Source organism: Opisthorchis viverrini (assembly GCF_000715545.1).
Source record: "Opisthorchis viverrini unplaced genomic scaffold opera_v5_293, whole genome shotgun sequence".
In the NCBI taxonomy this organism is placed as follows: domain Eukaryota; kingdom Metazoa; phylum Platyhelminthes; class Trematoda; order Opisthorchiida; family Opisthorchiidae; genus Opisthorchis; species Opisthorchis viverrini.
The window spans coordinates 280443-304210 of NW_008751951.1; the positions used below are offsets into that span (position 1 = coordinate 280443).

General features: G+C 43.0%; 1 protein-coding gene across 1 annotated transcript in view; it reads right to left on the reverse strand.

The window, feature by feature from the left end:
* Positions 1-22986, reverse strand: part of T265_14927 (hypothetical protein) — a gene marked incomplete at both ends in the record, with an annotated part of 35028 nt that extends 12042 nt beyond the window's left edge. Inside the window, 5 exons of the mRNA XM_009175805.1 lie at positions 2843-3007; positions 9158-9259; positions 10117-10445; positions 16544-16637; positions 22879-22986. Of these exons, the coding sequence (XP_009174069.1) occupies positions 2843-3007; positions 9158-9259; positions 10117-10445; positions 16544-16637; positions 22879-22968 (780 nt within the window). The remainder of the gene's footprint in view (positions 1-2842; positions 3008-9157; positions 9260-10116; positions 10446-16543; positions 16638-22878) is intronic.
* Positions 22987-23768: the final 782 nt, after the last annotated feature.

The window sequence follows — 23768 nt, forward strand, 5'->3', positions numbered from 1 at the left end:
TGGAATAAACAGAATCGCACATAACCGGAAAAAGCAAACCAGACTGACAGCTACTGCCACAAGGACGTTATCTGATTGGTCTAAGGGATACGCCCACGTTTGCGGTCTGAGATTGAAGTCAAAACATCACGCGTCCGGTTGATTTGAGTATTGATTAGACTACATCAGACAACTGACATGGACAAACCGTCGTTTTGTTTGAAGCATTCAGTTGACGGAAACTCGGGGACTGCGCCTACCGATGAGCCCCAAGAAGGGCGAAACCGGTCGTGCACTGTCGAAGAGTTTTCAGCAACCTTGTGAGTAGTTTCCTTTATGAAAATGGATGAATCTCTTTCCATTTTTCGCTAGTAAGAGTTATTTCAAGGCGGAATTCGAGCGTCTGTCGTGTTCGGCTATGTGAACTCTCAGTTGCCTACTGGGCTTTGTCCACAAGCAGCATTTCAGTCAGTCGAACAACTACTACACACCCAATCCGTGGGGAGGTGAGGAATCACTAGAAAGCTCACGCTGCATGACCACGAATGTACCATCGATCTAGGGCCTCTAAACGCGCGGCGGGTCGCAAAGGTTGCTGTCACTCTTCTCCTTAGGTTTTCAAGAAAAAATGTGTGTCATTTAGTCAAATTTGGGGGCCCATGGATATTTCGCTTGTTTGTTTGTATGAGATCTGCCTAAATTTGAATTGAATAGATAGTGGGCAAAATTCGACTCCCGACACCAATTCAGTGTAAGCTCTAGCGGAATTCACATTCTTCCTTGACTATGCTCAACTAATTCAAACAGGGCTTTCGACACAACAATGCCATGCGGAATCTCTGGGGTTTCAAACCCAAACCGCACGCTTCAAACGAAACAACGGTTTGTCCATATCAGTTGTCTTGCCTGGTCTTATCAATAATCAGACCAACAGGAAGCGTGATGTTTTGGATCCAATCTCGGACCGCAAACGTGTTTTTATCCCTCAGGCTAATCAAGCGACATCACTGTGTCTTGACAGCAAAGTATAGGAGCCATTACCAGCAGTCTTCCTGAGTGGGGACCTCGAGACGCGCCACGTCAATAGCTAGAGACATTATCAGACAAGGCCCAGTCGCACCCTCAGTGGCGCTCGTGCATCCAAGCTGTTACCTTCAATGCATAGCTCCTTTTCCAACCCTCCCACTTAAAAGTCCACCTACGGTGCTGTACGTACGCACTAATATATCAGCTCGGCCTACAATGCGTAGCTACCTACCCTCCTCCCCCGAATCATTGGTGAACGAAACTGTGGAAGTTACAACCACTGTACGACAAGTACGCGGTTCTTACAGCTGATGATGATGATGATGATGATGATGATGATGATGATGATGATGATGATGATGATGATGATGATGATTGTGACGGTAGCTGTCAGTTTGGCTTTTCTTCTGGTTATGTCAGATTCTGTTTATTCCATCTCTAACGGAGGTCATCAGCTGTGGCCGTACAGTCCAATGATAAACCACTTTATGGTCGTCTTGTGTCATTCCCTCGTAATCTAACGAAACTAAATGTTCCACACAGCATATTCTCTTCGATTTCATTTTCACAGATCTTGGTGTAGATATCCCAAAGAAAGAGTTGTCCGCACAACGGTTTATTGATCAGATAAATATCAATTTGTTTACCCAGCCTGACGAGTTAGTTCCACCGATCGAGGGGACATCATAAATGTGCTTTCACTGATGTTTCCCAATCCAGTTGTCACTCTCGGCGAACGAATCAAGCGCCACCTGGCCAACAGTCAGTTAACGAACCCTGGTACTGGTATTTCGATACACTGCACACTTGTCTGACGATTGAATCTGAAGCATTATTGAGGCAGAACTATCGCGGAGTAGATAATCTTAAATTATAGGGAATTAATCACAATGCAAGAGGAAGGGCCGACGCTTTTGGATTAAACTGAGTAAAGAGGGCATATCGGCGTCTGTTCCTTTGTGAATGGCATGAAGGAGCCAATTTACTAAAACCATTATCAAGTGTTGATGCCTTAGGCAGGGGTGAGTCCACGAGATCCATGTTCATTTACTCAGTGCACACAGTGAATTCAGTAGATCTGCTTGTAAGACACATGTACATCCAACCAGAGTTCAGGTGATTCCATCCAGTCTAATGGGCTTCATTCCTCATTCACTGCGTCATACCGATGGAACAGCTATTTTTCACATCTGGATTGGTAGAAAAACATTTCCATAGGATTTGAAAAGTGGTGCCATGAGTTTTTTAATCCGGATAAAAGCAAAACATCTCACTATTGAATTACGCACAGGATGATACAGACACCAGCTAACAACAAGCAAGGTCGGATCTTGGAAAATGATATATACACGGCTGATGTACAGTGCTTTAACCTCGGAATTTAGAACATAACGTGTATACTGTAGAAACCTTTGCGTAAAAACACCCTGCAGAAAGGTGCACCAAAGTTACTGAGTACGGTAGGATAAGACATTGTGAATGATATCAACAAGGTGGTTTTCACATCCGAGACTTAGGCCCTTTGGATCACTCTGCGTTTTAACTATGTGCTTTGGGAACCACGGAGATATTTTGTCCTCACAGTCCTCATTTATCGAAAACGCTTATCTCTCATCGTTCGTGGGCCAAGCTTATTTTCCGTTTGCATATGAGCACAGACTCTTCCCCTGACTTCCGTCAATTATTTTTCTGGAGTACTTTGTTATTCGTCAGGCTTTATTGATCTGTGTGAATGGCTATACAGATCGCCATTTAAATGGGGTTCGAACTGAGTGCTAGTAGAAAAACAGTGCTCACTAGAAGTAAGCAGTCTGTTCACACAAACCCGGATACTCACTTCCAAGGGCTCTGCTTGCAGGAGGAAATGTGATGTCTGGGTCACGTCCGCGGCATGCAATGCGTTGTGATAAGGCACATCCGGATGATAGTTTGCTTCAATTTTGAGAAGATAGCGTACCAGTGTTGCGGGATCGATAGAGAACGTTCGTAACAAATCACGTTTCTGCATACACGTACATAAGAGAGGAGATAGAGAATTGTTCAAAATAAGTACTATCCCGACCCGGTGGTGTTGGTGCGAGTCGAAGTTGCGTGGCAATGTCATACCAGAAAATATTGTATTTCTGTTAAATCGGTATGTCTGACAACAGTACTGTGCCAGCCAGCCAACCAAAAGCAGTTCAGTCAGGAGGAAGTAGTTGCCCACCAAGTGTCTACTATTTGTCCACTAAGGATGAATCAGGAGTGCAAAGACTGTTTGTACTTTTCACGGTGATGACACTTCATTGGGACACTTCATAGTACCGAATGGCTTTGTTATCACAACCGCTTTGTGCTTTGTACGGTTAACGAACAGCCTGCATGGATTACCTTAGTGGAGCTACTCGTGACGGAAGATTAAGGACCAATCAGGACTAAAATTTAGTCCACGAACCAAGTGGACCATTATTAAACACGTCACTATCTGCTGCGTTGTTTTGCTGCAAATGTTTCTCAAATCAACCGTTTTTAATGGGTTCAAATTACAGACAGGTCTGGATTTAAAGTTTGGAATAAAGTGCGGCATCTTACTTCATTTTTACTTGACTTTTCTCGCACTGCACTCTATAAGAAGACCGGGGAGGCTTTAAATACTCGTTAGGTTAGCGCTTCATGAGGCTGACATCCAGAACCAAATTCATCAGAATGTTTAAAATAAACATTTAACTCCCGCAAGTGACGTGAATTCAAAGTACCAAACGTCCGTGGGCCGATTTCTGTGACATCATTCTTTGTTTAGAATAAGTGTGGTTTATGAACCTTGGAGTATTTTTAACAATTTTGATAAAGGCGAATCTCGCAGCAACAGTCTGGACACGTAGGAGCACCCAAGGCGTAAACAAACGATCGTTTTATTACGATATCTTGCTAACAGGTGTGGTATGCACTTTGGAAGTTGCCAGCTGACTATGGAAAGATAGAAAGCTTTTCAGTATACATTGGTTTCATTGACAGGATTGAAACGTGCCGAATCTTTTCGCACTGCCAACTCTGTAAGTAGCACGGAGGAAGAATAGTTTCACATGATGAGTGAAACCTCATCTCAGAATTCGGTTTAAGAAGCCAGTCACTACGTCACCACGTGATTGAAGGATGAGTAATACTATATCCAGTTTTATGGCCTGTTAATCACATTGACTATCAGCCACTCGTCGGCGGATGCCAATAGTCTGAACTACAAGCCGGGAGGTGACGACTTCCATGAGTTTCTATGAGATGTGCAGTGGTGAAGGATGAAACAGTTGAAAAGGGTTTCTCGGCTTTCCAGTGTAGTTTGGCTTCACTCACAGGAGGAAATCCCATTCAGCACACTTTCACCAGAGCTTGGATCCTCAAGATCTCAACAAGCAAACAGGGTTCCTACAGTCACTACACCTTAGTTGAAGAAGTGACCTTTCACCGATACAGGTTAAAACTTAAGCCAGACATGGATGCGAGTAAAAATAATTCTCATACATGATACAGTGCGTATCATTTTAATTGAACGTCAACGGTACAATCACTACAAATAAACGAGCAGTGATCAGCATGCATCATTCGGGTACAGCGTTGGCATATTCTCCACAGTTCTTCCCAGTTGATCGTTGACGAAATTTGCTTTGGTAGGATTAAGTAGGTTGATTGTAAGAATGTGAGACAACATCGCAACATTCTCATGACCGTAAGCGTACTTCGGTGAAGACGGATCTGCCCCATATTTACATCAACCGACCATCAGAGTCTGGACTGCTGTCCCAGAGTTTTGTCATATGAACCATGGGGAAGAGCATGCGACAACTGCTGTCCCAGAGTTTTGTCATATGAACCATGGGGAAGATGCATGCGACAGAAACAGCCATAAACGTTTGCCAATAGCTTACGTAGATGGTCCACAACTGAGTTGAGAAAACAAACATTTTCTAAGCAAGCTGTCAACAGTGGATTTCGTTTCTGGCTTTGTTTCGTAAATACTATGTCCCCCTATTTGCAGAGGGTCCCGTTGAAGCTAGTTTTCCGTCCAGAAATCAAATGGAGACGAACAGAATTACATTCCTCCTATGCCTTAGTCGTCTTCTTACAACTTCTTACAACATTTCGTTGTTCTGACCAAATGTGGTTTAGGTATCAAGACGTTTATCGGCCGCCTGAATTGAGAAGAACGGACTGTCGTTTCGAGTTTTGATTTAGACGTAAATAACAACCAAGTTCAACTCAATTGCATTGAATATCTTACGCATCCAATGCGGTACCGCTGAGCGCACCAAATAACCGCCCACGATTGAAAACATCTACAAGCAAAACACAGTTGCTAATCAACGAGAAATCCAATAAGATGCACGTCGCTGTGCTCCCTCGTCCTCAAGGTGTTTAGTAACTAGGGCAGTAACATAAACCGTCCAAGCAAGTCCAAAGTACCGCTCCGCTTCTAATGAACGGATGGTTGGGAAGTGATCGAACTCTTCGACTATGTTGGTTCATTTATATAAAGTAGTGAAATGATGTCCAGAGTTTCTTAAAATGTCATGAGAATGAGGTTTCCTGTTCAATTGCCTGTAATCACGCCGTTCCTGTCCCTCACTTTCATTCGAAGGCGCTCTTGCATATGAGAGAAACTTTCAGTCCTCCCATACAGCGTGATCGCCAGAGCGTGTAGCCGGATCGCTCAGCCCACACTCTCGTGGATCGTGCCCAGCACCACATGCCGCCGGGCTGTTCACAAATGGATAACGTCCTAGACTGACATGCAGACTAGTTCAGTGTAGTGGAAATCAACCCCACCTTGGTGGTAGCGGTGCATGTGCAGTGCAAATGCCAGGGACTCAGCCACCCTAAGCAATAAGGGTTTCAGACAATGGCTTTCCTGGTCGATCGATATCCCTAATGATAATCCAGCAAAATTTATGCGTCCAGATTCTCTTCCAGTCCATATCTAGTGTGTTGGACAGAAAAAAAACATGGACCCTATTTCGCGTTGGTACCATTGTCATGCAAATCACGTAAGACAGGGTAAAAAAAGTCCAGGGTCAGATATTAGACATTTTATGTCGGTGAATCTAACCTAATAATGGTGCAATGATGCTTGTAAACTATAAAAAAGTTTCCATCCATTCAACAAGACCACAAAGATAGTAGATATCCTGCACAGTGGACAACCTTGGTTTCATTGCGATAAGCTCCTACACGAAGTCAAGTTACAAAGTTACAGTTACTACTGCTCCCGCAAAAAAAGATTTGTTTTAGACCTCCCATGTAATATGCCTGTCCGAATTTACCTAATTTGTTTGGGGTGCCTTTTATTTACCGCAACCCCACGATTCCGTTTTCCAGGGGTTTTCGCTGATCTGTGTAATTACGGATCTGTGACAAAGAGGAACATTTTTGCTATTTCCTCCGAAAAGATTTGCCTGGTAGGTTTATGACTGAAAAAGTTACACCACCAGTCTGGGTTGAAGAACGAACTAGATAAATTACCGTACGATCCAAACGAACTGCTCCAGCACGTGCACAGTGTTCGTTCACGCACTTGGAGCGAGTGCAAACGTTAACCCGTTTCAAACACGTTTTGTGTGCCACCACCATCGTTGGAGAGGAAGTCAGTGTCCATTAATCACATAGTGCAAGTGTGAAAAAAGCATTCTTTCACTTCCACGACTCGGAAGACAGAATAATGCGATGCGATACAGTGATTTTTCCCGACTTTTATTATATGGGCAGGGTTCAGCTCCGGTCATGACTGGTTAGGTCCGATGGCCGGCTACAAAACTCACGTTACCCAATCAGACTCAAAGCAGTGGTCCTTGACAGTTTCTGTAGTGATGAAACAATGCAATAGTTTAAAACCTCATGTATGTATGTGTGTGTGGTTTCTTCCAAATTACGCTAACCGTACGGTTAGCACACATAAACCAGCCCTGTAAGAAAGATAAAAAACGACCAGAAAATCGCCCTTTATCTGAAAAAAACGCCAAATGAACGGATCGTTGATATGCACAATTCCAGAAAGACCGAGCCACGTCTTATGTATGACGAAGCCGCAAGTAGATGGGCCTGAATGGTCTCAAATAACAGGCTTTGCTCTCATCGGATCTGAATAACATATTTTTCTTCATAGCCTTGTTGTGCGAAAGGTATGTAAAACACGGTACATCCTTCCCATTGATTATATTCTCTACTTGCCTGAATCCACTGTTCTCTGCGCCTATTTGAGAAATGCATCCGTAATTCCTCATGAACGTTTGGCTCATCGAAGCAATTTCGATGAGCTTTTTCGATTACTTAATGTATTGGAGAACCAGAATCCTTCAAACTTGTCAAAATAAAAGGTAAAATTGAAGAGCCACGTCGTCCTATCATTGGGCCCGCAGTAATAGCCATTACGGACAGAAAGAAAGAAAGTGTTTCCTCCAGGTATTTTAAAACACGCTAAATGTGCCATCCATTTATGAACTGTGTTGTACTTTTGCTTGAATGACATTTCGCCTGCTTGTCGAGGTTTTTTTTGTGTGTGTGAACATGTAAATGCCCATTTTTGGCCGGTTTGTGTAAATTTCTCTTGCGTTGTGGTTCGATTTTTCGATTTTTTTATGGTTTCACGCAATTTCCATTTGTTGTCCTACTTTGTTTTCTTGTTTATTGGCTCATGTGGTGCTTAGTCGTGCACTTCAAGTTTTGAACTGTGAACAAACCAGCCAAATGCAACCAACTGAACAACGCAAAACAAATCTGAAACGGAACGATCAAACAACGTGAAAGCAGACACGTTTTTGGTTTGATATGCTACTTGGAAGCCAAATGAAAGCAAGCGGAAGTGATCGGAATACCTACATAACCATGCACTGGCCATACCTCTTCATATTGGGACTGAATTTTAACATGTTGATTGCCATGCTCGGCGAAGAGGTTAGACGTAGCACACTACTCATAAGGTTGCGTAAAACTCCTCAACAGCCCACGGCCAATATACCATTCTTGGCGCTCATCATGTGATGCAATACGTCGAATATCGTACCAACTAAAATATGAGACGGCCTGGTAGAGCACATTCAATTGAAGCGGATCATCATAAACGAGAGACTCGGTTGGATTTAGTTGAGTCTCCTATCAACACCAGATTCTTCTTCCAACGAGTTTTTTTTCGAAATCAGCATTTACTTATACAACGGCTAATTGACACATCCAAACTGGGTCCAGTAAAACAAACTCATTGTTTCCATTCTCCCTGATGAATCCAACGGTTAATTTTTATTCGACGTCTCGTTTGAGCTGATGTTTGTGGAACCGTTTCACAAACCTAAGCGAAACCCGTATATCCTAGGTGTGGAGAATTTTTTCACGTGACCCATTTTTCAATGCACGGAATATTCTTACGGACGCTTGAGAAAAGATTGGCTACTCAAACCAAGAGGCGGAAACGGTGAATAAGTGTCAGCATTGAAGGGTTGCGTGGAGCTGGCGTGAAATAGCTTTATTCTAACTGCGAGGAATCATTTATAGGCGTCTAAACCTCGCAATACTAATCGAGGTAGCAAAGAAGGCATGCGGGGTAGTTCAAAGTAATCTTACCGCCCAGCTAAGTCGGCTCGGAGCGACAAACAAGCGAAATTAGGTGGATCAGAATTCTCAGCTCGAATGCCGAAACAGCTCTCATTCGTACAGCCTAAAAGTCCAATTTATCAGGACACCAGCACGTGTTAAACTGCTTCAGCTATGTTACACTCTCAATCATATATGGTCTCGAAATAGGACGGTAACAATGAGTCTTTAACCCAAAACGTTACATATCGACAGTTATATCATTTCACCGCAGTTTTATTTGATTACGAAGACCGTTGCCTTATGTGGAGAAGCATCCTGGGGTGCTCCGGTAGTCGTAAATAATTATCCTCTAAATGTTTACGAGACTTCGGCAAACTGTTTACTCCGTGTGGCTTGTTCATTTGTGAACAGGAAAAAATGGACCAAGTTCTACCCCACTTCATAGTTCAGTTGTTGTCTCAGTTCTTGCATGAAAGTGCACCGCGCGCGATTAGGATGTTTTTTTTTTCAAACGGAGTTGGCTGGTCTGTCTAGACAGGGGATCAAAACAAATGCCTAAAAGTGCGATGACCTCTGTTCTTACAACTAGAAGACTTACCTGAAAAATCCGATACGCCGTGGTTGTCAATGCATGACCATCTGAAAGTCTATCAATCTCAAAAATATCCGCTCCCCACGTGTCCAGTGTTTGTGTAAAACGCTAAGGAACAATGGGAGAAATCATAAACAAAGTATAGCATTCGGTTAAATGTCTATTCAGTTCAATAGTTTCAATTTCAGAAAATATTTTCAATACGTACATTCTACAGGACTTGGGTTGCTGTGTGTTCACATCTGGGCTTTCAGTGATAAATGGGAGGAAAGGAAATCACGTGCCGTTTTCATTCATTGCCGACTGAGACTGTCGTAAACAAATTTGCCATGTCCAGAAAATCGCAAATTTTTATCCCAAACTACCTTATCTCGTATCTTTTCAAAATAACGCTTTTGGGTTTTAGCGGAGCAAAGCTCTTTCAGAACTAATCGTAGGATCTCGGTTTTCAGATTAATGGGGACAACCGAAAATGAAAAAAGTTCAGGCTCAAATGTCAAAGGTAAAGCACGATTCGTGTGCGTTTGTTTCCAGACAGGCAATAGTTTTCCGGTAACTGGATCAAAGGGCCTAAGTAATGGGAATAACAAGTGACCTAAGTGATGCTTGAACCCTCCGGTTAGGCAGTGGAGTTGTGTTTATGGGCGAATCAGGAAAACCCGGGTAAGATGGCCAGAAGTGTTCAATGGTCTCAGGAGACGTGAACGAGGTGTCCAGTCGGAAGTCAGAATTCTCTGCCGAATTTGAGGTAAATGTTGTGCCGTGGCCATATGTATATGTCGTATACTTTCAATGCGCATCTGGCATCTCGGATGTCTGGCGAAGCATCTGTCATTTCTTGAGCTTGTCAAGAAACCTCTGTATGATGTAAAACTGTCAAGAGATGTCCCAAAACACAGCGCTACAGAAATGTTACTTACGGCTTCAAGAGGATGGCTACTTGACTGAGGTTCGGAAGCACTTACCTCGTCAAGTTCAATATCGTTTGGTGTTACTATCCCGTTCACTGGCATTTGGATCACCTTTGAAACGTCCTTCACATCGTCATCTATGCCTTCATCTGGAGCCACTTGAGTGTTTACTGAAGAATCAGGTGGCCGAGTGATCAACTCCGACGTCGGCCCATCGGGGATCAAACCAGATGTCTCTTTCTCCCCAACAGGTTTTGATTTAGAACCAGCAGCGGCTGTGGGTTGTTCTGTAGTATTACTGGAGCCATGTGACTGCCCACTGCTTCTGCGTCGTTCGAGCATTTGTTCAATCTGTTGATTCGCTTCCGTATCCTTTTCATCTTCTACAACGTGAGAATGAAGCATAAAATAGTGTAGTTAGAAAACTCTGATGTAATTTTCGCCACTGGAGAACTAGTAATCCGAAACGAGATACGTAAGTTTACAGTCTTCATTCTGACAGAAAGCTTTATATGTTGAAAGGCACCACCAGACTTTAAGTCTAAAAAAACATCGTGAACTCGAATTCCACGCGTTCTCAGCCGGCTGATGTAGGAAACCTTTGGTCTCCTTCCTAGGCACCCAGTTTTGGCCTCTCTGTCGATTGAAACAAATCTTTTTACTTATCGAATATACAGACGTCAGATCATTCATGGGGAAACCTTCCAAGTTGTTTGACTTCAGAGGCTCCTTCCTTGGTGCCTCCCATGACCTTAAGCAGTAGATGGTCACAGCATACACCTATTTTTCACAGCATACACCTATTTTTCATAGTTCACTGAATGGAATATCAAAGTCACTGAGACAAGGTGGGGTGACACTTAAAAGATGACTTTCTTTATCCAATAACCTATCCTACTTTGTCGCTTTACAAATCTTCTGAAAAGGTAGGATGGGAACAAGTCCATGTAAAATACAGTGCTTGAGTTGATCGTACATTCTTTCACTCGGATCATCGTGATCACCATTTTAGAGTTTTACAACTCCTGGAGTGCCCATTGTGCAGGAACAGAGTCCCTACAATGAAAGGTAGGCAAGTATCCTGCAAGTAATTTACACGAGCCAATCTTCATTTAATCGTGAATAAATCACACCACATATTGTTAGTTGTTTACTTGTGATCAGACGTTCGTTCAGCTTCTCAAATCTCCTACTCGACTATTCTCTACAAGTCTGGGAGAATCTAACCAGACCATATCACTTTGCAGCTTTTGTGCTTATAATTTGGAACAATTTACGCTTTGTGTACTTTTCCGATATGGACCCAATTGACAATTTGTTATTTAGACGACAGTTGCTCCAACCAATCTGTCTCTGTGTGAAAAACACACGCTACCAGCAAAAACAAGTAACCGACTGACGACACAGATGATATGAACAGTCGTCTTGTCAGAAACCTACACGTAGTGTTGGCTGGATTTTCACTTTGTGAATCTATCCTAACTGCCATCTTTATGAAAAACTTCGCAGGACCTGGGAAAGACCCGACGGATGACAGACAGCTAGTGAACATGACGAACGAAATCATAGAATTTCAAGGTTTGTCACGAACCCAATTCACATCAAGGAAAGTGTCAGTTAAACCGGACTAGCCTATACGTCTAAATTAGTTCACAAATGTGTAGTCAGAATCGCGTTCATATTTAAACGGATCCATTAGATCTAACTGATACGATAGAGGTAGGACGGTGAGTTTAGAGCGTCTTCTAAATTTGATCAAAACAACATTCCGGTGGTGACTGCCCCTTCTTCCTGAGTAACAAATTGAAAAGCCGATCTACAAGTGTTTGCCAGTCAGGATGTAACGTTAGCCCGGCCTACCTGGTTCAGATCCATGCGTCCGCTGTAATAGCTTACCGCTTGTTTAAAATACAAGCTGTCGTTTTTATGCTCATTTCTACTCCAATCTCATTAGCTCACTGCGCTTCATTCCTATACGGCGTGATCCAATAAAAAAGCAAACCTATGGGTAGAATTTGATGATGTGTACAGCCGCTTGCTGGAGTTTCATCATAATTGAAGGTGTTCAGAGTTCCGTGCGAAAATCCAAGCACCGCCGCATCTGAGTTCTCCTTGACCAAATATTCTGGTCCCATGGGCTTAGGTCGAGCTGACCATCAATTTGTTTCTTTTCAAAACCGAATCATATTTAACTACACTTGTACATATAAAGCATTGTCATGTCAGAAAAAATCGTGCCCTATAAAAGAGTATAAACGATGGTTACAAAAATGGGTGACTTCAATAAATGCACAGAAGTTGGGAGACAAAATGAAACAGGCTAACCTTCAAACCCTATCATAGGTGGATCGGTACTAGGCGCAATCAGCCTCTAAAATGAAGTGAACATTTCAAAATTAGACAGTATACTATAACAATCCTCCTAAAATGAAGTGAACATTTCAAAATTAGACAGTGTACTATCAACAATCCTCCTATTGTCCTGATGAGGAGGAGGTGTTTTATTATCACAGACAGCTTCGAACCGAATGAATTCAATCGGTGGTTAGATTTCATCCAGCACTGGAACAACATAAGTACAGATTCTTAGGATGGAGACGTACAGCCTATTTGAAGGCACTCGTGGTGAGTGGGGCCTAAGCCAACTAGGTGGAATAGTGGTCAAGGGGACAGCGTGCAAATAGGACACTCGCACGAATCCAAGCTGGGGTTGGGAGACCCACGCGATAATGTGTTAGTTCTGTCGGCTCTACAATTGTCCACTGTTGGTTTCAATCCGTATAGAGTTGCATAATGGCGAGAGCACGGTAGTTATTCATTCGTTCATCCTTCTTTGATCCAACACTGAGAGCTACAACTCAAAAATTCGATCACCGGCGATGTCACTTGCTTTTTGGGCTGGTCTACTGTAGCGTGTTTTAAATGCATCGGTTCGGAGCCCCCACACAAGAGGTGACCACATCCGGTGTCTGGAGCGGAAATCAGTCACACACAGGAAGCCCTCGTCACCAGGACGCTGAACAACGAAAAAACGGAACTTAAAGCCATTGACAGGAAGAAAGTGTGTCCTTAATGCGGCGCTCCAAACGCTTACCCAATATCACACTGGCATTAGTATACTTCCGGGCAGTCATGGACTGAGAGCTTTCTGATTTCCAAAAGGAATAGACACATGGGCTGCTATGAAACGAAGATTTCCCGAACCCTGTCTAAACCGGATATTCCAGCTCATAGTTTGAATTGACTATTCCGCGTCAATCCAGTATAGCTTCAGAATGGTGTTCTGTTTGACTTCTTTTCTGAAGATGCTACTCCCCACATCATTCACACTGAGTGCTTATATTCTGCTCAATTCTTTGTCAATTTCAAATCAATTAGGGGTCAGGCCTAACTGGTGACAGATATGCTTGTGCGCGTGGATCTATGTGTGCAGGCAAGACAGATGTCCTTTAGCTGACAACTCAGTTTGCATCCTAGGACACCATCCGTAACGTTCTTGAAAGAGTTTCCTACACAGGACTACATGATGGGATGACTGGTTTTGCGTGCTGTCTAAACGGAACGCAGCTTCGAAACTTCTTGAAGGAAACATTACCGGGACAAGTATACCAAGGTAGATCTGGTAGATCTGTCGTACCACGATTCTTTTTGTGAGTAAAGGGGATAAGTTGGGGATAAAAATAATGGTATTATTTCACTAGCCAATGTTCGAACCATATCTGTTCTCTGGTTCAATCAACTGAATTATTAGGTAGCTTATCTGGAGAGACTACTAGTTTTGAAACATAATGCACTCTAGATATGCAACAAATGTTGACAGTCTTCTTTATCGAATACATAGCAGAAAAGTGGCAGTCAACTTTGGAAAACAAAAGGGAAGTGGTTGAACACGGACTAGATTAAATATGGTGGGAACTAACGCGCGACGTCTCATAATTGTGGGCGTCACGTACAATGTGCCCACTGATGGCGCTGATAGATGATAACTATTGATACATTAGAAACGGGCATGATAAATCAGTGTGGACCTCAACTGTGCTTATGCAAAATGGGACAGCGTCCGAGGTATCTCGCTAGGTAGACTAATCGCGTGGTAAGCATAAGGTAAAATGCCCAACTCCCGTCCAAGTAGGCCGTCATTTTTAGTGAATTTTTCAGATTCCGACTCTCCAGGAGCATTGCTAATAGTTTTGCCCATAATGACCGTGGCACTAATTGTCTGGAAGTCTTTACTCAATCAATATAGATTCCAAGTTCTAATGGGACAACTGCATAAATCACTCAGTGGTCGTAAATCAGGAGCACCCCGCCTGACAACATGTCAGGCATGAAGAGCTGAAATTCCGGAATGATTAAAGATTCGCAAAACCAATAAAGTCCAACAAGATTGAAGCTCTAGTCCGGTATTCGCACCGTTTAATGTAACTAGAGTGATCGTACCAGGACAGAGGAGAGACTGCTGAGAAATGAGTGTGGTGAAGATAACACTCTTCCGGTGCTTGGAGCTGGACGGGAGCTTAGAAGTGGTCAAGATACCAAGACCTAGTCAGAGACAATGGAGATGCACAAGTTGGACTAGAACTACGAACCTTTCTTTAGTCCATAAACCTACACAGTCAAACCTCTTATTTCTTTTGCTCTGGTCACCTGAGTATAACTGGATTTGTTGAAAAATTACCTGGCCACCTTTTTCACAAACGAATACAATAAAATACACATTCTATACGCACACACTTCACAGGTCAATATGAGGTAGTGTTTGGAGCTGGGTTATTCCTCAGGAATGAGCTGAAAATTCTACCTTGGAGCTGAAATCTAGTCAACACTAGCTTGATCAGCTAATTCTTGAATAAGGCGCATTGCAGCTCATCTTCGGTAGGTAAGATGCTTGGAACGTCCATTCGTATCGCTCAGATGAAGACCTCAGCTTTTGCCTCCCAGCGGCTACTAAACTGTTTGTGAGTAGTAAAAAGATTAGCTGTGATAATACCATCGTAAGCCACACTATGTGTTCTCAGATATCTTCAGGATCTACCTTCACAACTGCGTTTCACTACACTATTGTGTCTTTAATAGGAACTAGGTGGTCGGAACAGATACTAGTGACATTGGGTAGGATGAAGTCATCATTTCCTTACTGCTCCTTGTTCATGTTAACAGGAAGTCCCTAATATCTGTAGATATTTCAATCACAAGCCTGCAAAAAGGTAGGATGGTATTCATGAAAACCGGAAATAAGCGAAACATTCAGTGGCCGCCGAAGGTTCAGAACGAGTGCATATAAGATGGAAAAAACGGAGGGATGCACCTATAAACGAGTCAGGTCGTTTCAGTATGCAAGAATCCGAAAACAAATGTTTCGGCTACGATCACTTCGTAAAACAACCCAACTTGGTTTTTCGATAGTTCACCCAGAATACGGCTAAGGGCATCAACAAAACGGCTATCTGAGCATGGAAATAAGAAAAAAAACAGTAAGCAATTTCCACACGTCAGCCACAACCGCTGCTCCGTCCAACGCGCACGTGATTTTAGCGGTTCGATCAATCTGAAGGGCGCCAGTGGTGTTGACCATATCGGTAAATGTCTAACCTAGTCACGTTTTCCCTTTGTTTATCCGACCGATTGCTTATCGCCTGACGACTCGCATCCATTAAGGTCAAAGTTTTGATGGTAAACACCTGTTTAAAACGTTGCAATTTCTTGTGAAAAAAACTATCAGCAAAAATACTATTCGACTATAAATCTGGTCTACAGGTGCTCAAACAAAAAATATTCCATTACGTGCGATCGATAAATTCGGTCATACCGTGCTGGTATAAGATAGAATAAGGTAGACAGTTCATAGGCTTTGGTTTCAGTGACTGATACAGCAACTTTGAAAGAACGGAGACTTAAAAAACTATCAAAGAATAATACACAGAGATCGTACGTGACAATCACTCACGATCCAGACATGAAAATTTTCGGGGGTTTGGAAACGTTATGAATACAGCACAATCAATTTGTGAAAGTCACAGAATAGTAGATGAACTTGGTCGCAGAATTATTATCTTTTGAGGACTGTGACAATTAGCCGTTCCAAAAAGTTTTTTGATAGGCAAAACTAATTAACTCAGGTTGTAGTAAGGAACTTCATCCAGTTATACCACAGAGCACACGATTACTCAGGAAACGTCATGCCAACACTTTTTCCTCCCATAAGATCGCTTCCGAAAGCAACTCGTGTTCACAATTCCAATTTAACCATCCTTTACATCTGATTCCTATGCGTGTGCACACATGACTAGCATTTCAGCATCCTTTGGTTGATACAAAATAGCTTTCCGTGACAATTCTGATTACCACATTTAATGAAGAATGGTCGATGAGTTGTGTTGAGTATTGAATTTCAGTACGGAGACAAAATTCCTCGCCCCTATCCCTTTTGGACAAACACATCCATACACATTCGTGCATACATTCGATTGTCGCAACTTACCAAGAAAAGTCCCACAAATATAGGCGGAAATTTCGTGTCGCGATTTATCTGTCTCTCCAAAGCTATTCAACTCCTTGTTTAAAAGTCGTTTAAACTACAAAAAAGGGTAGATGGAAATTGGTGATAGACGAGGAATCAGTGAAAGCTGGCGATAAAAAAGTATTATCAGTCGTCATTATGATAAGATGGAAATTCTACTCGCATGTGGTTGGATCTCGTGTAGTAGTGAAAAACGTAATCTGACAGTTAAGCAGAGTATTGATTATCAAGGTTAGTCACATTTGCTACCGATCGCCAGCAATAAAAATGAGTAAGTTTTAAGATCAGACATAACACGGTATCATGGTATAAAAGGTGTGTAGTGATTTTAGTTTAAAGCCGAATAAGGAACTGAAGCCAGCTCGATTGGCCGAATGGACAAGTTCTTGGAAAACGGTGCCGATGACCTGGGTTCGATCTCTACATCTGTGCCGACCCCCCTATTAGTGAAAGGGTGAGAAAGAAATAGATCTTCCTTCAGTTGCAGAACTTATTCTACAACTCCTGGAATATTTTGTTTCAGCAATGCAGGGGTAAATGAAGATTTTAGGATGTTTCTCCGTTTCACTAGAGGCTAATATTACAGAGACTTTGTGGACGTCCAGTCATCTCTTAAGTTATTTTCAAAAGTAATGCCATGTAAAACCCTAGCCATTGGTGGTTACGTGGCTCTTGTACTCACGGTGGGGCTTAACAATGTGAATCAGTTTGTTAGGTGAATCATAATGCTATACTTATATTTATGTCACAAATACATAAATCAGCGGAGTTCAGTGAATCCTTTTGGAATTTTCAGGCTAGTCCCGATGTTTTGTTTTTACTAGCAAAACCTATTATGTAGTCAAGCACCCATTATAACGGTTTGTACTACTGATTAGACACGCGAGTAATATCTGTTCAATAGTCTCAACTGACGTCTCTGTATCCGATGAGCTGGTAATTTGGGAATCACTGAACGGTTTTGCATAGCTTGTTAACTAAAGTCAAGTTTTCAAGAACTTCGAGAACATTAGGGGGGGGGCTGTTCTCGAAATCTCAGTGCATATGGTGGATTTACTTTCCTGTTAAAGGGCTTGAAAGCGCTTTTTTCGTGTTATCAATAAGCGACTCCGCATTCGAAAGTGCTTTATTCGGTATCGCGAAAAAGATCCAAACATAGATCTCGTGGCAGCGCTGAGGACTTTTTACGGAAACTGGGTGATTGGTGCGCTGGACTCGGTTAAAAGGGACCCTGCGAAGATGGACCAGCTCACCGCGAAGTAAGCGGTTGTATCCGTAGTCAACTAATAAGACTACCATCAAGGGGATATGGGGCGATTAATGTCATCCAGGATGAGAGCCGGCGGTGACTTGATAGTGTTCTTGGCAAGCTTTTACCGTTGATCGGACCGTATTTTGTCCGCACTGGAAGTGTTGTTCAGTCCGTATTTGCCGTGAGATCAGTTAGTCGATGACACGGCGTCGAAGCTTGGTACTCAGTTGCAGTTGGCGATGGCGACCGGAAAGTTGAGTTTGGAGGATCTGGTGTAGCTGTCATTTGAGACAGCAGTGCTACTGGCCACAGTGGAGTCACAAGGATGGCGGCTCTCGTCTGCAAACAGGAGTGGACCGACTAATCAAAGTACACTGAAGAGTTGGGTACGTTGTGTAAGCTGAAATCAACGTACGGCGCGGTCAGCTTTGAAGGTTACATCATCACTGTCCTGGACTGTTCGAAAGTTCCTGTCTTGTGGGGTTCAGTTAGCACCTGGTGGAGTATGTGGGACCTTGTACAAGTGAGAAAGATCCGTCAGCCATTGTCTGTAGACGGAACACGCAATCCCTCTGTCTTCTGAAAGCTCTTGACACTTCGACGATCGTCAGATATCACTAAATCTACAGGATGAGGTCCATAGTCTGTTAGGAGAGACGCTTGAATTTGGTATAACCGAGGGAGCAAACCATTTGTACAAACTCCCTGTGGTCCTGGTGACGAATCACAGCAGGAAATGAATATTTTGCATGGATTTCTAGCGTTCGATTGATTTGACCATGAAGCCGACAGCAGCCATCCTTTTACTGCGTTTAACCTGCGTTCTGGAAACTGGAGGCCAGCCATCAGGCTAGGGCATCGAGAGAGAACGGCCCCCACGGTTGGGGACACCCACTATCAGTCTAGAAGAGCGCTGTTTGGTTAGCCAAGGGAATCATTCACTTTTGGCGCTTCATATTTCATTTATGGAAGGAATTAGAGACTGTTGGCATGTGTGGAAACGATAAAGTCACCAGCGATTCGGAACCGGAACAGCCAATGAACTTCGAAGTCGTGCTGAAATGTCATCATATCGGCCGTGCTCTGATTAATGCTAGGGAAAAGCATTCAACTTTCGTGAAAGAATATTTAGTGGTCGTCTGGGCCCCAGATAAGTAAAGATTATAGTTTCTGGGAAAAAGTTTCACACTCGAGTGAATAAGTACCACCAGAAATCCCCAGGAAAGGCCCACGAGCTGGGTACTCCGACTGCATGAAGATGAGTTCATTATCCAGCACCTGTCGCGTAATGAGACTCCATTGGCCGGTTGGTTTTGAAGGCGAGAGGTTCGAGGTGAACCTCATAGATCATGATCGATGCTAGCAGTCTCGTCGTGAGACTGAACCCGAGAGCTTAGTGGAATCATAGCGGCTAGAAAAGTGCGGCCGTCTTGTTAGATATTGTAAAGGACACGGAGCCAAAAAACTAGAAACATTCCAAGAGGGCTTTTCCAGATTTAGTCTGAATGAGGCTAGCATCGAAACTATCCACCTGTAGCACTATTTCGGTGACTGTCATGCCACTAGAAGGAAGCATGAGTGCTGGGATACTGCCAGGTTGCTTAAGTTCAGAAAGGGGAAGTCGAAAGGCGGGGGTCGGTTTTGAACCATGGAACCTTCAGTCAGTAAAGTCGCTCTCTAACCACTGAGTCACACTGTATGTTATTATGCCGACGATTCGGTTGTCATTATACTCATGATATGTCGTGAGTTCAGAAGAAAGCCAATTATCGAACGTCATAAGATGGCTCATACAGCATACCCCAAGACACATGCCTTGCATCAGCAAAGGTAATAGTGGCCAGGGGTGAGAAGTGAGATGGTGGTTTACGTTTTGATTTGCAAGCAAGACATCTGATTAATGAAATTCTAAAGGGGCAACTCACACACTCCCTTTATGAAGAGCGAGAGAGCTACGGTAGCTCAACGTCAGGCAGCCGGTGACAGATGATGGTAATCAGTAGATCACTATAACGAGACAGCACGTGTCGCGGTGAGTCGAGGGGGTATCCGTGTTGAATCGACGGGTGTCTACGACCAGTGAAGTGGCAAAGCACTGTGGTAAACCACGAGATACCGAAGATGATCTTAACGTATCAGGGTGAGGAATGCAGGAGTTGCTTTCAGAGGCTGGTTATCCATCGGCTAAGGACCGAACACTACCACCATCAGACGGATGGACCAACGGAAAGCAACAACCAAACTAGCAGGCAGTGGTGGGCAGCCGTGAACGGCGAGTGGAAAGTAAACCTGCTGATCGCATTTCCAGCAACCTTGTGTCAATCCAGTGAACCATAGGCAAGTGCGAATTCACAGTGATGCACAGTAAACATCCACGTTCTTCTGTTCATCAGGAAATCGGCTATGGTTAACTACACACTCGGGAAAGCTGAGGATTACGCTTGCAGTCGTTAGCCCCCTCAAAAACTACCCAAATGAGGGCCTTACTTTGGTGTCTCATACCTTGTAACCGATTTGTTCGCGTTCATAAATGAACAAGCCAGCACTCAAAGGAACTTCTCCCTCAGCCAGGGCTACGGATGTGTTACAGGTGTGCGCTGCAACCAATTTTTCATGCTTGCTAGTTCAACTTCAGGAGGTCATAACTCCCAGGTTCAATAACACGATAGCACGTCAGAGTTCCCAGTCTAAAAATGTTTATCTGTATGCAAGCCAAGGGGCAGTTTTTGTTTTGGACTTCCAACAACGACAGGATAAATAAGCAATTGGGGATATTCAGTGTATTTCACCACTGGATTCATGGCAACCTATACTAAACTGATCAATGCAATCAGAAGTGACATGATCACGCCGCAACAGACCATCTAGGATCCCTGATACATACAGCTCTAACATTTAATGGGTCTTCCTTTCAATTTTAGTATCGTGTCTAACTGTCACAGAACCTCACGTCTGCGTTCAGTCACGTAGTTTAAATCGATAAAAACGGGCCAGAATAGAGTTTGTTCGTCTAGAAACTATCAGAACGGGTGACACGGTTTACCACATAGCTATTTTGTTCCCAACTAAGCATAACAATATTTCGGAGGATGTATTTCAGAGCAGCCAAATCAACTATTCTGTGAAAAACACAAAAACACAAACGATGTAATGACTGGTGCGAATTTTGCTGAATTTGGGATGGGTATTTGTTAGTCTCCATTATTAGGTTGCCACGAAAAACCGTCCGAAACAACAATGGAAGTTCAGATTTTCGTATGGTTTAACTGATAGAGGTTATATTTCAGGAATATCACATGGCCGAAAAAGGAGACAGGCCCAAAAGAGAGACAGTGTTTAATTAGTGTGTCATTTGACAAACTGCTACACTCAGGGGGGTTGTCTTCTTCCACAGTCGCAACGAACAATGTATGACATTTACCATTTCTGTTCAGTTAACTGGCACTCTTTGTGAATTGTGATGGTTATATACCAGAATCCATCCTTAGCTTCTCTCTTAAAACAGGTTTTAGGTATGAAAGTGACCAATAAAGTGTATTTTAAGTCGTTCTTGAAAGCCGTGGAACTTCATTGCTCTAAAAAAATTGTTTCCGGGACGGCCACAAGCTGAACAAGCATGACTTGGATGCGCATACCACTCTGAAACCTTGGTAACGCTGTTTTCACTCCCCTGACACACTATGTTGTCAGTTTCGGTCAACAGACGTATTTTAATTCTCCAGTTTGCTAATCCGTCTGACTGAGATGGAGAACATTTGAGGGAGATGGAACGCAGACCTTGTTAGCTAACTATGAAAAAATCAATCATCGTGTTAGATGACAACCAAACAGTGCAGAAATTACGAATTGGACCAGTGAATCGTCGGTGGTGAACAAACAATTTTGTGTGTACTTAAAAGCGGTTTGGCGAACCAGAGTTATCGACACATCTACATCATAAAGGTGTCTAGGCGAATAGTGAATTGGTGACGTGACAAGCTATACGTCACATTGGAACCACCACAATATATTACAGGGTAATATGTTAATTTCTCAATCTGTTTTCTAACCGGAGATGCAGCTGAGGATAAACTGATACAGATATAATGCTGAGCCACTCCACAGCGTTTGTGGACGAAACGATCAATAGTCTCTCGAATTTCCATGTGCTCGGGTCGCAGTGGTTTGTAGGCACTCACTATGTGTTCGGTTAGCTTAAGTTTTGGGTAGCTTTCTACTTGTAAAGCCGTTCTGCATCTCCGATTCACACGGGCTAGTTTTGAAAATTGCGCTGATCCCAAACAGTGCTTCCGCTCTGCTTGAACTGTTCAAAGAGAACCAAAAGAACATTGTTCTCGCTCTGTTCTGTCTTCCAGGCGCCATTTAGCAAGCAAAATTATCACTCATCCCGATTAAATGTCCGGAATGTTACTGCCATAGCTTAGTATGGGAGACATGAGGTGGTCCTATTGGTCAGTTTGTTGTCCTGCGTCTTGGATAGTCAGTTACCTCTCTCTTCCTGCTCCTGTCCCCTGGTCGGTGATGGAGTGACCTCTGCCCTTGAAATCCCAGAGTTCCACATTGTGAACACCCTTGATCTGAGTTCAAAGACCTTCTGGGTACTTGGATTTTTAATCCGAAGGTCGAGTCTCTTTGTCGTTTGCACACAGTGGTGCAAACATAGGATTTAGTTCAGTGCATGGAGGGTCGATTGGATCGGACGGGAAGAAGTTCCTTCCCATGTTTCGTGACTCCATGCGTCAAGATTTTTAAGCTTTACATACGTAATCACCATACACATACGAGGTATATATTATATATATATATATATATAAAGTTGTGTACTCGGTGAACACGAGAGGCTTATACTAGTTAGGATCTATAAAGAAGGGTTTCACTTCAGGACATAATCTCCCGATTGGTATGATTCGCCTGGGGCCTGTTTTCCATTTGGCCTAACGTACTCCGAAGCTCTACGGATAGTTTCCGCGAGGATCGTTTTGAGCGTATACATGTCAACGTTCAAACCAAACAGTTTGGTTTATGGAAGCTAAAATCAACTCACTTTAGAGAACGCCATATCGGAGACCGGTCGCTTGGTTTGTATATTTTCCAACTGTTTCAGACACCATTCCAGCTCCTCTAGGGTTTCCATGGCGACGGCTTTGTACTCAGGGCCTAGAAATTGAAAATCATACAAAAGCTGATGCACAGAAACATGTAGGATTTTAAAATGCGCCAGTGCTTTGATTATTGGTTGTGAATCTTTGAAAAATAATATCGCGAGGAGGAATCGTCCCTTTGTTTTATTGTATGCTAGAACCCATTATCAAGAGACGCGAGGAACAAAAGTTAACCAAGTGGACTAAATGGTTTTCCGACTTCCTTCACAAGTCGGTCACTCATGAAGCATCAGCACCTACTTCGGGACTTACAGTCATTTCAGTTTTCTCGACATTACGCAATAGTCCATGCTGCTCTCAACAAGGTGAATAAGACCAGCTTATCAAAGAGCGATCAAGTCACATTCGTGGTTTGAAGTGATAATCAGTTGCAATTTTACGTAAATAGCTTTTGCGTTTCATTTATCTACAAATAAACCGGCAGACACATTCCGTTCTTTTTGATTAGTTATCTCTAGAGTTTAGTTGTATATATATGTGTATAACCGCAGAAAAATGTGTTTCTAGTAAAAAATAACCATCTGGAAATCTCAAGCTTAAGTAAAAACCGGTGGCTGGAAAGTTTGGGCGATAGTGTTATTCCTATAACACCTGGTGTGCAAGTGCACAGCTACGCATGTCCACATCAGGCTGGATTAAAAATTCCGTTTTCCCGACTGGATATTTTCGATGTTTGTGTACATAAGCCAATGTTTGTAACACCAGAAGATCAAACCTTTCGGTGCGAACAAGGTCGTTTCTGTAGTTCAGTGGTTCGGAACATCAAGTTGGA